This window comes from Acipenser ruthenus, chromosome 17 (genome assembly GCF_902713425.1).
Source record: "Acipenser ruthenus chromosome 17, fAciRut3.2 maternal haplotype, whole genome shotgun sequence".
In the NCBI taxonomy this organism is placed as follows: Eukaryota; Metazoa; Chordata; class Actinopteri; order Acipenseriformes; family Acipenseridae; genus Acipenser; species Acipenser ruthenus.
The window spans coordinates 32287605-32300846 of NC_081205.1; the positions used below are offsets into that span (position 1 = coordinate 32287605).

Consider the following 13242-nt stretch of genomic DNA (forward strand, 5'->3'; position numbering starts at 1 on the left):
CAAGCGCCAGTCTATCCAGGGCTCCTGAGTGTGTTTCTACTCTTTCTTCCTTTCTTTCACCATTACTGGAGGCTGCGAGATGTTAGCATCATGACCCAAACTGGTCGCCTTTCAATTCATCTATTTATGAAAGCCTCTTCTTCTTTCAGCAACTTGTTTGTACTGTTTCTGGAGAAAGCTTTAATTCAGAAAGATGTAACAACGTTCAAGCTCTCATTGGTCTGAAGCACAGCAGGTGACGGTGGTAACGTCAATAGGAAAGGCACCTGGGCTGGCTGAGTGAATGCATGAACAGGGGAACCCCACAATCTGCATTGCAGAACTGTGAAGCTTGACTATGAAATTCCAACGGACACTTTATCTTCAGGGACTTACCAACATGTTTGGTTTGTATTCGAAAAGTGAATCCCCTTTAAATGTACCGGCTATGGTTAACAACAGAAAGGGTTCCAACGAAAAGGCAAACGATTCTAAGCAAGAGGTTCAGATGCAGTGGGTGGGGTGGCATCTAATAACGTTTACAGACTAGATAGAGCAGTCACATGCTTGAATTTTGTCATGTAAAATGATACTGCTATCCACAGTAGGCAAATTAGTACTGAAGAAACCAACTCTTCTGTTCCATGATGGTGCAACAACACCTCAACCTGTTGCATGAGTTTATACAGCTTCTATTCTTATTGCACGCATCCAAATTGACAAAAACAATTACAAGCATGTTTGTTTTATTTTAATTTTATTTTTTACCAACGATAAAGCATGAATATATATATAATTTTATATTTAACTTGAGTGCCTCTTGTTGGAAAGGGTCTCAGCCGGTGGAGCTGGGTACAGTGTGTATAGTTCCCCCCCACCCCCACATTAATGTTTGGTCTCTAAATGACACCGTGGTGTTTGGGGCAGGCTGGTGCTGCGGTGCTCACTCACCCACAGGGGGTCTGCCTCCTCCCGGTCCTGCATGGTGATGCAGTCCATGCTGATCTGAATCGTGTTCCCGGGATAGTCACTCTCAGGAGTCTCACTGAAGTCCAGCTCGATCGGTTGAACCGAGTGAAAGGAGGTTCTGAGAAACAGGGGACAGCAAAACAACTGGACTTGAATCATTGCAGAATTCACAATTAAGAGTGACGATTTGAAAATCTGTGTTCTTACCGTCATTACCATATTTATTGCCGTAATTACCACTTAAGGTCTTTCGGTCATTGTCTCGGTTGTGTCTCTTTCAGTCCATTCCAGTGCAATTCTATATTTTAAATTCAGTGTTCAAGAACCTAGTTGGAACAAAGTCCAGAACTGGAAAGGAATTTAAGAGCCTACTGCTGTAGATGAAAAAAGTTGCTCCTACTTCAATGAGAACAAATAAACCTGATTTGCAAAACTGATTTTTTTTTTTTAACTACTTACTCAAAACTGTTTACTTATTTTTTAGCAAAACCAGTACGGAAATTAGGCTCATTAAAATGTGGGACGGTTGAAACGGCTATGGAACCAGAAACTTGATCCCATCCGTGACACATACTGTACAGGAGGCGTGCATTAAGAGAACTGGCATTGTACTCACTGGTCCAGCATTCCCAGTAGCTGGTTAAAGACTTGACTTGTGTGCGGGGACTGTGACATTGCAGAACGGTAGACCCCAGACGAATGATTCATCAATCTAAAAAAAAAAAAAGAAAAAAAGACATATATATATTATTTAGCATAACTGAGATTTCAGAACTCGTGTAACTATTTGTCCTCATTTTATTAACATTTGTCTTCAAAGGTACTACTTTGCTAGTGTGTATCAAACCCATTTGCTGTAAAACACTGACTTGAATGAAGAAAGTACAGAACACACCCAGCTGTGAAGTTCAACTATTTCGAGGTTGAGATAATTATACAAGGCACCCATTCTCTACAAATTACAAAAACAGTATTTTCATCCAATCCAGCATCATTCCCGCCAATGATGGATTGTAGAAGTCATGGGTTCCATCTGCAGTGTGCCTGGAATACCTTCTTTTGCCTGTAGAGGTCAGCCTCCACATCACAAGATCAAAGTAGAGTAACCGGCCATACTCTGTGCTGTGACCTGGAGTGGGGTAAATGGCTCTGTATGCGGCACCTCTCAAGAACTCTTGCGAGGCAGTCAGTTGCAATATCTTGAAAGCTGCACACAGTTAAAAGAAGGACTAGTACAAATCTAACAGAGTCTGGCTGCCGCATGCACTCAGAGCTCAGATTACAACAGCTTCCAGGTTTGTGCACACAGCAGTCTTTCCTTTGCCTCGTGTAAAGATTTATTTTAAAGAAAATGAGCATGCAAGACCAATTAAACCACTGAGTAAAATAAACGTAGGGTGGGTAGCAAGCCAGTTTTCAAAAGCCTTAGGGAGCTGGAAATACAAAACTTGCACTGTATTGTATGACTGCTTCACTTACAGAAGATTTCAGTTTACACAGCTTCAAGTGATTCTTTACCATCATCTTCCTGCTATTACATCTCTATATGTGTTCTGTATGATTATCTAATGGTTCTGCTTAGTTCTTTTTTTCTATGCTTACTAGCTATTTCAGCAAAGATGCCTCTGAAAAGACTCCTCATGGGGAAGCATGTTTAGCGGTGCGCTCCGCGCTGAAGCTCATAGCTGAAGCACCGTGCACTGGACCCATCCCTTACAAAAGTTATCCACAGTACATTTTCATTGCGATTTTGCAGTTTTGCCATGCATTTCCCATGGTTATATTATGCCTTTACCATAGTTTGCCACGCTTTTTAATTTGCTACACCAAACCACTTTGGGCTTTACATAAGAGAATATAAACGAGAGGAGGCCATTTGGGCCATCTGAGCTTGTCCGATTTCCAGCTGCTGATTGATCTCACAACTTGGCAGGTTTGGCGATTTTTTTTATTTTGTTTTTTAAAAAGTCAAAAAAAAAATCAGATTTTTTCTATTTAAATCAAATTTTTAGATTTTTTTTTTTTAAACGATGGAATTTTTTTGTAGTACCGTAGTTGTAGCTCTACAGTACCTCCAAACTATAAATGTAAGGATGTTGGAAATGGGGGGTTGTGACATACCAAACTAAATTACTCAATCTTAAATGAATACATAAATAAAGCAACTTATTTATCATTGTGGCGTCCTCTAAATGTGAACTACAATACAAGAATTTAGAGATGGAGTACGCCAGAGAAAAATCCCCCTCACTCATCCCACGCATTTATTTTCTTTTACTTTTCTTTCTTTGAGTTCCTCTTTCTGTGTCAGTCCAAACACATGCAGTTGTTACTTAGGACTACTTTGCTTTTTATAGTGTGTTCAATTATTAAAGTTCCTGATTGCACCACTAAATAAACCTGCTTTCAGCGCTTCTTAACACAGAGCTCAATTGTCTATTTGAGACCCCATTGCACTGTCATCAGAATCGCCTTGTGAATATGTTAATGATGGGGCAGGCGCTCTGTAACGGGGCAGGACATGTCTTCAGAATACCATTTCAGTGCAGGATTTTTTTTTACATCATTGCTCCTCTTATGCGCCACAGAAACGCTTTTGCGCTGTGATCAGAATATAGCCTTAAGAGTTTTAGTTTATAGACAGTAAGAGTCTAAGTTTCTTTGTTAATAAAAGGTTTTTAAAACATACTTTTCATGTCTTTTCCTTGAGAAACTATATATAATAGGTAGTAAATGAAAAAATGATTTAAATCAGGGTTTTTTGTTTTTTTTTTAATCAACTGATTTAAATCAGTGATTTAAATCGACTTGATTTAAATCAGCCAACCTTGCAACTTGATCAAGTTGAGTCTTAATGCTTACCTGCGCTTTCCCATGTTTTCACCATGCTTTATTAGGGGAAACCTCTATAGGGGTTTGCAACACTCAGTGTCACCTCATTTCACACAACCAGTCTTTTCATAGCAATTTTTTGCTGGAATAGTAAGTAAACAGAAACAATAGCGGATCATACAGCACACACACAGGCAAATGATATATTAGGAAAATGCATATGCTGTGAAGTATCTCTTTCACTTGTGCTTTATTTAGCTCAACCCTTCTCAGACACGAATCTTATCAAATTAGACCCACACCACAGGCTAACTTTTTTTTAGTTTTACCAGCACACCTAACATAAGCTTTTGCTTCTGCTCTAGTAATATTTGGTACATACAGGAGCCACTAAATTAACAATATAAGTTTATTTCTTACAAGTTTTGAAATATGAACTGTTTGATTTGCCTTAAAAAATAATACAATGCTGGCATGTAGCATTAAAAAAAAATCTATGTGTTTTGGACAGATGTTTAAGATTGTTTAAAGTTTTGCCTTTTAAAAAATAAACCATGTTTGAGGAACACTCAGAAACTCAAAAACATGCCAAATGAAATTATCTGAAAACCGGTTCTTTATATATATATATATATATATATATATATATATATATATATATATATATATATATAAATATATAAAAAGATGTCTTTCTGGCAGGCTGAAATAAAACCGTTTAGAGGAGTTTCTGTTCCAAGGTATGTTGTGAGAATATACACCTACAGCTTCAGCTGTCTCACCTGCAGGGACCTGGCAGGATCAAAGGGGCTTGGAGTTTTACAAAGTGAAGAAAACCAGAAACTTCTGAACGACAGATTTATAACCCTTGTTGCAAAATGCTGCTCCTGTTTTTCAAGCATGGAGGCCGTGCAAGCTTCACTCACATGGTAATAATTTAGTGACCAGGAACAGCAGCAGCTACAGTATCAAATAAAACAGGTTTGACCAGATTGGTTTAAGGAGTCAGAAATGCTTAATAAAACAAGTATGTGAGTAACATATATCCAGCTCCACAGCTGTAAATGCAAGCTATCATTAACATAATAAGCATCTTCATGACCTACTGTATATCCACCCTAGGCACACATAAAAACAGGAGTTTGACATTCACGCGTCCAAACTGCCCATACATCATGACACTAAAGCTTTGTGTAAAGTACTTAAAGGACTTCTCAATAAGCATAACCAGCATTATTAACATTATCACTGGACCCCCTCTAACCAGCATTATTAACATTATCACTGGACCCCCTCTAACCAGCATTATTAACATTATCACTGGACCCCTCCCCTTTCTTGTGTTTTTTCTATAAATTGGGATATGCACATATGTATAATATAGTACAACACTACAGATGCATATCCTGAATTAGTTAAAAAGAAAACAACAATGCATACAATCATCAGCACATTGAAAGGGGGACCACAGAAGACATTTTAAATTCCATTTTGAATTAAAATTGCACCAATAAGCTTAAAAATCCTTGGAAATCCGAGTCACATTCCTGGGTATGTGAAATGCTGTTTGCAGTGTAAAGCTGGCTTGTTCCACTAACAACCCCGGTCCCTGTGTCTGTCTGGACAGTGGAATTCCCCGTGCTACCTGATCATTCTGCAGGGCTTTGCAGACTCTTGGTATGTGTTGATGTACAGCTGTATAGAAGCTGGAGGGGGGGGGGGGGGGGGGGGTTGGCAGACAGGAGCTGGCGCTAAACTGCAGTCGGAATTCCCCAAGACTCTCTCTAAGTGAGATATTAATACCCGACTCTCCAACATAAACAACTTTAATGAAGCACAACCACAGTATTTCAGAAGCTCGCTTTATAATAAAAAACAAAAAAATCGAATGATGCCACTATGTTACTTTGATAACCCTAACAGATTAGGATACAATACAGCAGCTCTTACCAAATCAGTTAGTTATCCTAACTTTTAAAATTAGCACGCAGAATAACAGTCCAGTAGCCTCTGTAATAGGTAGACAAAATAAATAAAAAGCTAATTTCCAATATAAAATTAATTCACACTTACTAGAATACATACCAGTTTTCAGTTACTTTCCACAATGCTTTTCTGTCACAATATCTATGGTAGTAACTTGACAGTAGTTGCACACTAGTTCCAAAACTAAATCTTTCTGGTCACGGGCACATTCTTCTGGGTTTTTGTGTGTAGGCATTTGTGGCAGGGCGAATGTCCTATACAATGGGGAATTAGTGTTGGTGTAACTTGTATGGGAAAATTGGTTTATTTTGTGTGTCTTTTTGGAATTGACTTAATAGATTTAATGACTTAATACATTTTTTTGACTTAATGGAGTTTGATTAATAGATTGTTTACAGACGGGCGCTCGATTGAGACTTTGCTGCCTGCTGGGTTTGGTTGAGAGGAGGGGCAGTGGATGATTGGCTGTGCCGGTCCTCAATAAGCAGGTGGGCGGGACTCAACTGAGTGTCCGTCAGTTTAAAAGTATCCGGAGGCGATCGCTCGGGGCGACTGCAACACCATGCTACAGAGGGGAGCTGCGTAGACTCAGGAGACAGTCTGCACTGCAGGAACGACAGCTACGCAACCCTGAGACTGCAAGCGGTGCTTGTGAAGGCAATGCCAGCCAAGGCCGTATGAAGCAGCAGGAGTTGTTGTAAGAATACCAGCTCATCAGTAGGTTAGTTTAGGGGATAGTGATCCCGGGAAGTAATGTACAGTGAAGGTTATGTAGTGTAGCCGGTTCCTGGAGCGGGACGCCTCGTTTTATAAGGCTAGCGCTCGCCCTGTGTGGAACCTTTTATTTGTAGTTTTTGTACTGTGTTTTATTTTGCCTTTTGTACAGCTTGCTGTATGTGTCCTCTGTGCGTTACCATGGCTGGTAAAGTCACATGACGCCATTGTTTATTTACATTTGTATAAAGTCCTACGCGCCTGTGCTGGCGTTTCAACTCCACCTCCCATGTCTCTCTGTATTGCTTAAGCAGCAGCTACCCACACATGTGACACAAGCTCCCTGTCACAGCATTTTTTTACATTTGGCCACAATTTGCAATTGTGTTTTAAATCCTTTATCTTAACTGTAATACCGCTTTAAATCCTGCTAACATGCCTCCATTCCTAATTGTAATCTCATTTTAAATCTCGCAAGCGGGGTCTCCAATGGTATATTACAGATTTAGAGCTCTGTTTGAATGCAGTCTAGTGTTAGTGCTACAGTAGGAGACTGGGGTCAGGATGGGGGCTCCAATTCAAATACATTTTAAGCCCTGGCTCGTGGGTTACTGTCACCCTCCTCATGAGAGATGGGATCTTGAGATATCCCTCGGAGCGACTCCAGTGTAAGGTGCTGCTGAACCTGCAGCAGGTACAGACAGGCTCAGGCTGTGGAGGAACCTGCTGTAATGCAGCCCCAGATTTCACCTGTTAGGCATTGCAGGTGCTGCACAGAGAAGGCGCAGGAGCAGGAGAGGCTACACAGCTCCCTTCCTCAAACCCAGGACAGAAGGGTAAAGGAGGTGGTCACAACATTTTTTAAAAACAAATAAACACAGGTGCTGTGACTGTCCAACCCCCTCCTCTTCCAGTAACTAAAACTCATTCAAAGTGAAAAGTTCAAGGGGAGCAAGGAAACCGATTGTACACCCTGAGCAGGAACCCCTTTCATTAATCTGTGCTTGTCACAGAACGAGCAATGGTGCTGTGGGGCCAGTGAAAGCTCGCTGCACAGTCACCTGCCCCATTCCCTCACTCACTCACTGGCTTTTGTTTGCTTTAATGTGCAGCATGAATGGCTGTAAATGGACTACACATTCAGACGATGCAAGCATCCCCCCTTTCTGTCTCACCAAAACATTGCATCCGCACAGAGCTGGGAAGCCAGTGGCATGTTGACAGAAGCCTGAGCTATGTATTGTTAGTATAGTATTAGCACTGTATACTTTTAACGTTCCCAAGACAAAACCGGAAAAAAAATATAAAACATAATGCATGTCGCTGTCGCTGCCACAAACCAAGTAAAGCACAGTGCATCCCCTTCTCCATTAGCGTGATCCCTAAGCCTGAGAAATATGAAGTGAGGGACCAGGACAAGTGTGTTTCATTTGTATAGGAACACCTGCCCTGGGATTCAAAGATGAATCCCTGTGTTGATAATCACATGAACGCTGCACCCAGCATGTTTATGGGTTCCATTGGTAATTAAAGAGCTGTTTTTGTTGCCCTGGGTGCTTGGATAACCCAATGTTTTGTAAACTGCTGATGTTGCTTTAATCAAACTAGGATTACCTCAGACGGCTGAAGAAATCAGCCAGACTTATTCAAACAAAAGTTCTCAGGATAGGATGGTAGTTTCTGGAGGCAGTGTACATGGAAAAGCAATTATGCCTTGTAAAGCAGAACACCCATACTTACCACTAATGTCAATCTAAATTCATGACCAACCCTGAACAACCACGGTGCAGTAATAATAAATACAATAAAAAGTTACTTTTTATATGTTTTAAAGTGACTTTTGTAGTGAATATTTCTCCACCTAATAAGAAAACCCGCCACAGATTCGTATTGCTGGGTGAAGGGAATACCCCAAATTTCGCCAGCGCTGCTAATAATCACGCTTCAGAATGTTTACAGTCTAACACGTGTTCTTCGCATGAAGGGGACTCTATCATAGTGTCCCCCTGTTTTCCTTACACAGTTTTAACTTGAAACATGACTTACAGAATGTGTACATACAATAAGCTATTGTTGGTTATCATGACACAGACAATTAAACTAGTGTATAGTTAAAAAACAAAGCACACAAAATACAACTAAAATCGATAGCAATCTTCTAAATAAGATTGCACTCCGCAGTTAAAACGGAGTTACGGACGGATGTAACCCCGGTTCCCTGAAAGAGAAGATGACCGCCAACAATACTTTTGGGAAAGTATATCAAAGCTGTTGCGAGGGAGACTGAGCGGAGAGCATATGAGGGACATCTCGCTACTGCCATCTTGTGTTGGTGGTGTGAGCGTGCAACCTCAAGGACCCTGGTGCCTATTGAAGGCATAGAGGGATCTACGACATTAAGTCAGTAGAACCAGGTAAATGTATGCGGAGTAGCCCAGCTAGCCGCAGTACAAATATCAGTCAACGAGGCACCTCTGAAGATGGCCCATGACGTAGCCTCACCTCTGGTAGAGTGCGCAGCCACCCTCCCAGGTGGGGGTTGGCTGGCATTAGTATACACAGTCGAAACCGTGTCCACAATCCAATGGGACAGTCACTGCTTAGAGAGGGCTTGACCTCGGGTCCGTTCACCGTGACAAACGAAGAGCTGGTCAGACTGATGCAGCGTTCTCATTCTATCCTCATAACATCTCAATGCCCAAACCGGGCAGAGGGAATTTACTCTCCTATCCACAAAGGGAGGGGGATGGAAAGCCTCTAGTTCCACTGACTGATTCAAGTGAAAGGCTGTAATCACTTGGGGAGGAAAGCAGGGTTAGTACGCAACAACACCCTGTTTCCATTGTCCCGAATACACATACAGGAACTGTGCACGGACAGTGCCTGTAGCTCACTGACCCGCTTAGCGGGTGTGATAGCTAGTATAAAGGCTGTCTTCGTAGAGAGATACTTCAGCTCTATGGAATGTATGGGCTTAAACAGGGCCTTAGTGACGTCCTTTATAACTACAAAAAGCAGAGAAAAAATACAGAAAAATACACGCAGCAAGATGCAGGGTTAGAAAAGCAGACTACAATCGCTATGCAATGTAGGCTGTTGAAGATATGTATATATAAATGAAACGCACCTATCACCCAGATGTTATAATCACTTGACCAACCGTAGATAAAACCACATGTTTTTTTATATACCTACATCCGGTAGTACAGATATGTGAGAAAACTAACACAAACTTTTAAGGTTTATAAGGCAGTGTCATAGGAAGTCACGTTGATTTCAAAACAGGACCCAAATGCGGCGGATTCGTATGGAATTTGGCCATTCGGGTCAAAAACGCGTTATTTAGTACAAGTTTCAAATATTTAGTGCACGTTCCAATTTGAATTTAGTATGTGTTGTAATTTTATTTATTATACTTGTTATTTTGGCCAAAGACATCATTGAAAATGCAATAAGATCCAGTTAATTTAAAGAAAATAATATGTGTAATAAATTATCCAATTAAAAGTTGCCTTACATTTCAAATTGAAAAAAACAAACAAACAGACAAACAAACCTGTCTGGGTACCTTGCTAATATAAACTGAATCGTGTCACAGACAAAATTGTCTGTCAAGAAATCGGCATAGGGTTACCAGATTTCCAGAGTGAGAAATCTGGACAGATTTTTTTTTTTTCTTCAATTCAATGACTCTGCAAGGCATTTGAAATAACTGTGATTTCAAATTAAACATTGGGTGAAATTATTGCAGATTTTAACAATTCATTGTTTTCTTTTTATTGTCATCTGACTACTAAAAAAAATAAAAATAAAAATAGGACACAAGTACAAACAACCTGACGGTAAGATTATCAATGAGAAGGTATTTTTCTGAGATGCAGGGTAGCCACCTACCTTGTTTCAGTGCATTAAGGTCTGTAGCTGAATTAAAACATTACAAATAGAAAGTGTAGGAGGACTGAGTGCTTATGAAATGCTATATGGCAATGATCCCTTTAGTGTTTTTAATGGTAGCACTTTCCCATGATCTTCCATTTCCGGTCCCTGTAACAATTAATCTCCATTCTGACAGATGTGACAGATCTCTGTTAAAGTGCTGCAGTGTAATTGAAATGGTCTCAGTTTTGCAGGTGAGTCATCAGAAATTCTACCTCTACCTGGCTACCGCTATACACAGAAAGGAGAACTAATTGATATGGATAGATATTGTACTTTTGATTTTGACCCAGATTTATCTAAAATGATATCTTCCACCATTCATGTGTAACAGGAAAATAAACCAGAAAGGTGCAGCTTGGTTCAGTGTAGATCTTGAATTACCATTAAATTGCTTTTTTAAACACTGACGCAAAAGCTTAGAACAGGGGTATCCAATCACGGTCCTGGAGGGCCATTCCACTCCAGGTTTAACAGGTAAAAGGATATAATGAACTACTTCAGGGTCTGGATGGAGGTTTCAGTGGTTCAGTTAAACAATTTAGAACAGGGTTGATACAAAGACCAGGAGTGGAGGGACCAGCTTTGGCTACACCTGGATTAGAATATTGGACACCTTTTTTTTTTTTTTAACTGTATTGAGTTTAAGTAATAATGTCAACCGAGACATAAAACACTAGTATACTGAAATGAAATAGAGGCTGGGACAGTTCCCCCCCCCCCCCCCCCCCCCCCCCCCCCCCCAGCACTTTGTCCAAGGAGATACCAGCAAACAGGAACCCACACAGAATACAAACAGCTATAGGCTAATCAGGTTTTTAAATTCTAGTCAGGCTTTTCTGTACATTGTAATCAGTCATTATCAATGAACAAGGGTTTTTCAGTGATACTTTTCAATTTATACATCTTCCTTGTCGACCTGTTATTTGCTATATAGATATATATCTTTTTAAAGTAGCCAATTTTTATGGTTAGTAAATACTTTGTAATTAAACCCGTAATTAATCTTGTGACATAATGTGCGTGTTTTGTTTTACTTTTGTATAAACAGGTGAAACATTTGAAAATTCCAGAAGGATCATTGTGTTGATTACTTCCTCTATACTGGAACCTCATAGAAACAATGAAATAAACTGCAGAAATATTGAGTGAGGATCAGTGGCCGTCCAATCCTGAGGAAAAGGGTTAGCTGCAGGTTAGAGATACGCTTTTAAAAAACTGATACTTAATGAACCAGGTTTCTCGTGGCGTTCTTATTTTGAAACTCCAGGTATTTATCTGACTTCAAAACACTGAGTCTGAGTTGATAGCAGGTGTTGAATTTCAGGTACCTTTGATCAGTTCTGCAGAAAAGATACCAGGCTTTCAGTTAAATCTCTTCATCCCAGGCCTCTCATTAAAGAGATTGAATCGTAACAACTGTCCCAGAGTAACTACAATCCCAGCAGACCCACGGACTGGCAAAATTCCATTTAAACCACATCTTATCTTTTCCCTGGAAACTCAAGTTATTTTTTTGTTTTGTTTTGTTTTCTCCTAAAAGCTTCTGAAATGGATTATTTCTGTCTGTGACTGGAAGAAAGGGAAGGATCTGCTGTATAGGTGCACTCCTCAGAGATTATGAGATTTCAGACTGTTTTTCAAGTTTTCGTCACTGAATGCTCACACCCCCCTTCTGTTAGCTTAGTGGAACTTGCCTGGGGGGATAGTAAAGCCTCTCTAAAAGGTGGCTAATACCACTGAGGCTGGGGAAGGGAAGAGGGGACAATAGACCAGCAGTATTGACAAAGTTACACACTTCTGTAACTCAATCATATTTTGAAGAAAGCAAGTATTGTGTTAGGAAAGCCTGAGTGTAAAGCAACTTTGTAAAGACTTGAGTAATTTAAAAACCAGGGGGCTTGCCTGGTTAAAGCACAGCTGTGTGGTGTGCAGGGTGAGTCATACAGCGTAGGTTCACATCCTGGCTGTGCGGCCATCAGGGACTGTTTCTCCTCATCGCGTTACACTGAACCCTGCTGGCCAGGCGCCCAGGAAGCTCAAAAGTGGACACTTGCAGGCAGCGCTCCAGATAAGGTTTTGGGTCTAGGATTAACTTAACCTCTAATTTTAACACAGAGAGAGTAAAATGTATTTTCAGGGGGTAAAATGCAACATTAACTTGAAGTCATGAGTAATCTTGATAAATATCGTACAATCTTTAATGGTAATGGAGTAGGCATTAAAAAAGAGCCTTCCATTTGAACTGCAATGTTACTTTGAACTGCTGTACAACCATGCAGGTGTTCTACAATGTTCTTTATCGGCTCAGCGCATTTTTTTCAAGGTATCACACTGACTGCAAATTAATTACGTTGCTTATATTTTAACATTAAATTCTGAAACTCAGTGAACATGTTACAGCTTTAATATAAAGCCATACAGATAAATAAAATATTTAAATGCATTAATAGGTTGTAAAACAGTTAATTTAATATTATAGGCACCTTTTTATAGCGGTTGCCTCTGACGATGGTTCCAGTTAGATTTGTAGCTGAACTGGGGTGTTTACGCTTCAACCTGTGTAGCTTCAAAATGTTCTTATTCTTACTGTGATTTGCTGCAAAGACAACAGGGCCAGCCAAGATTGGTTAATGTTTGTTGGGGTGATTTTTCTTGTGTACAGTTTCCTAGTAAATGAAGACATTGTATTCTGTGAGATGTAGTTGTTAGTGGAAGTTTTAGGGGAAACAAGACAAGCTGTGCAACAAAATTGCTATGCTTATTTTTACGCATTATATAAAAATGTAGTGCGTATTTCGGATTTTTTCATGCGTAAAAACGACA

The 13242-nt window shown here is 40.1% G+C and overlaps 1 protein-coding gene across 7 annotated transcripts in view; it reads right to left on the bottom strand.

Moving 5' to 3' along the window:
- Nucleotides 1-13242, bottom strand: part of LOC117423382 (tumor protein 63-like) — a 62863-nt gene that overhangs the window by 41482 nt on the left and 8139 nt on the right. For 6 of the 7 annotated variants that reach the window (XM_034039032.3, XM_034039034.3, XM_034039033.3 and 3 more), the window contains exons 2-3: nucleotides 1565-1660; nucleotides 931-1066 (exon numbers count right to left, since the gene is read on the bottom strand). In XM_034039032.3, coding sequence (XP_033894923.2) covers nucleotides 931-1066; nucleotides 1565-1660 — 232 coding nt within the window. Of the gene's footprint in view, nucleotides 1-930; nucleotides 1067-1564; nucleotides 1661-2001; nucleotides 2080-13242 lie in introns of those variants that run through there. The other variant, XM_058990424.1, reaches the window with a different exon arrangement.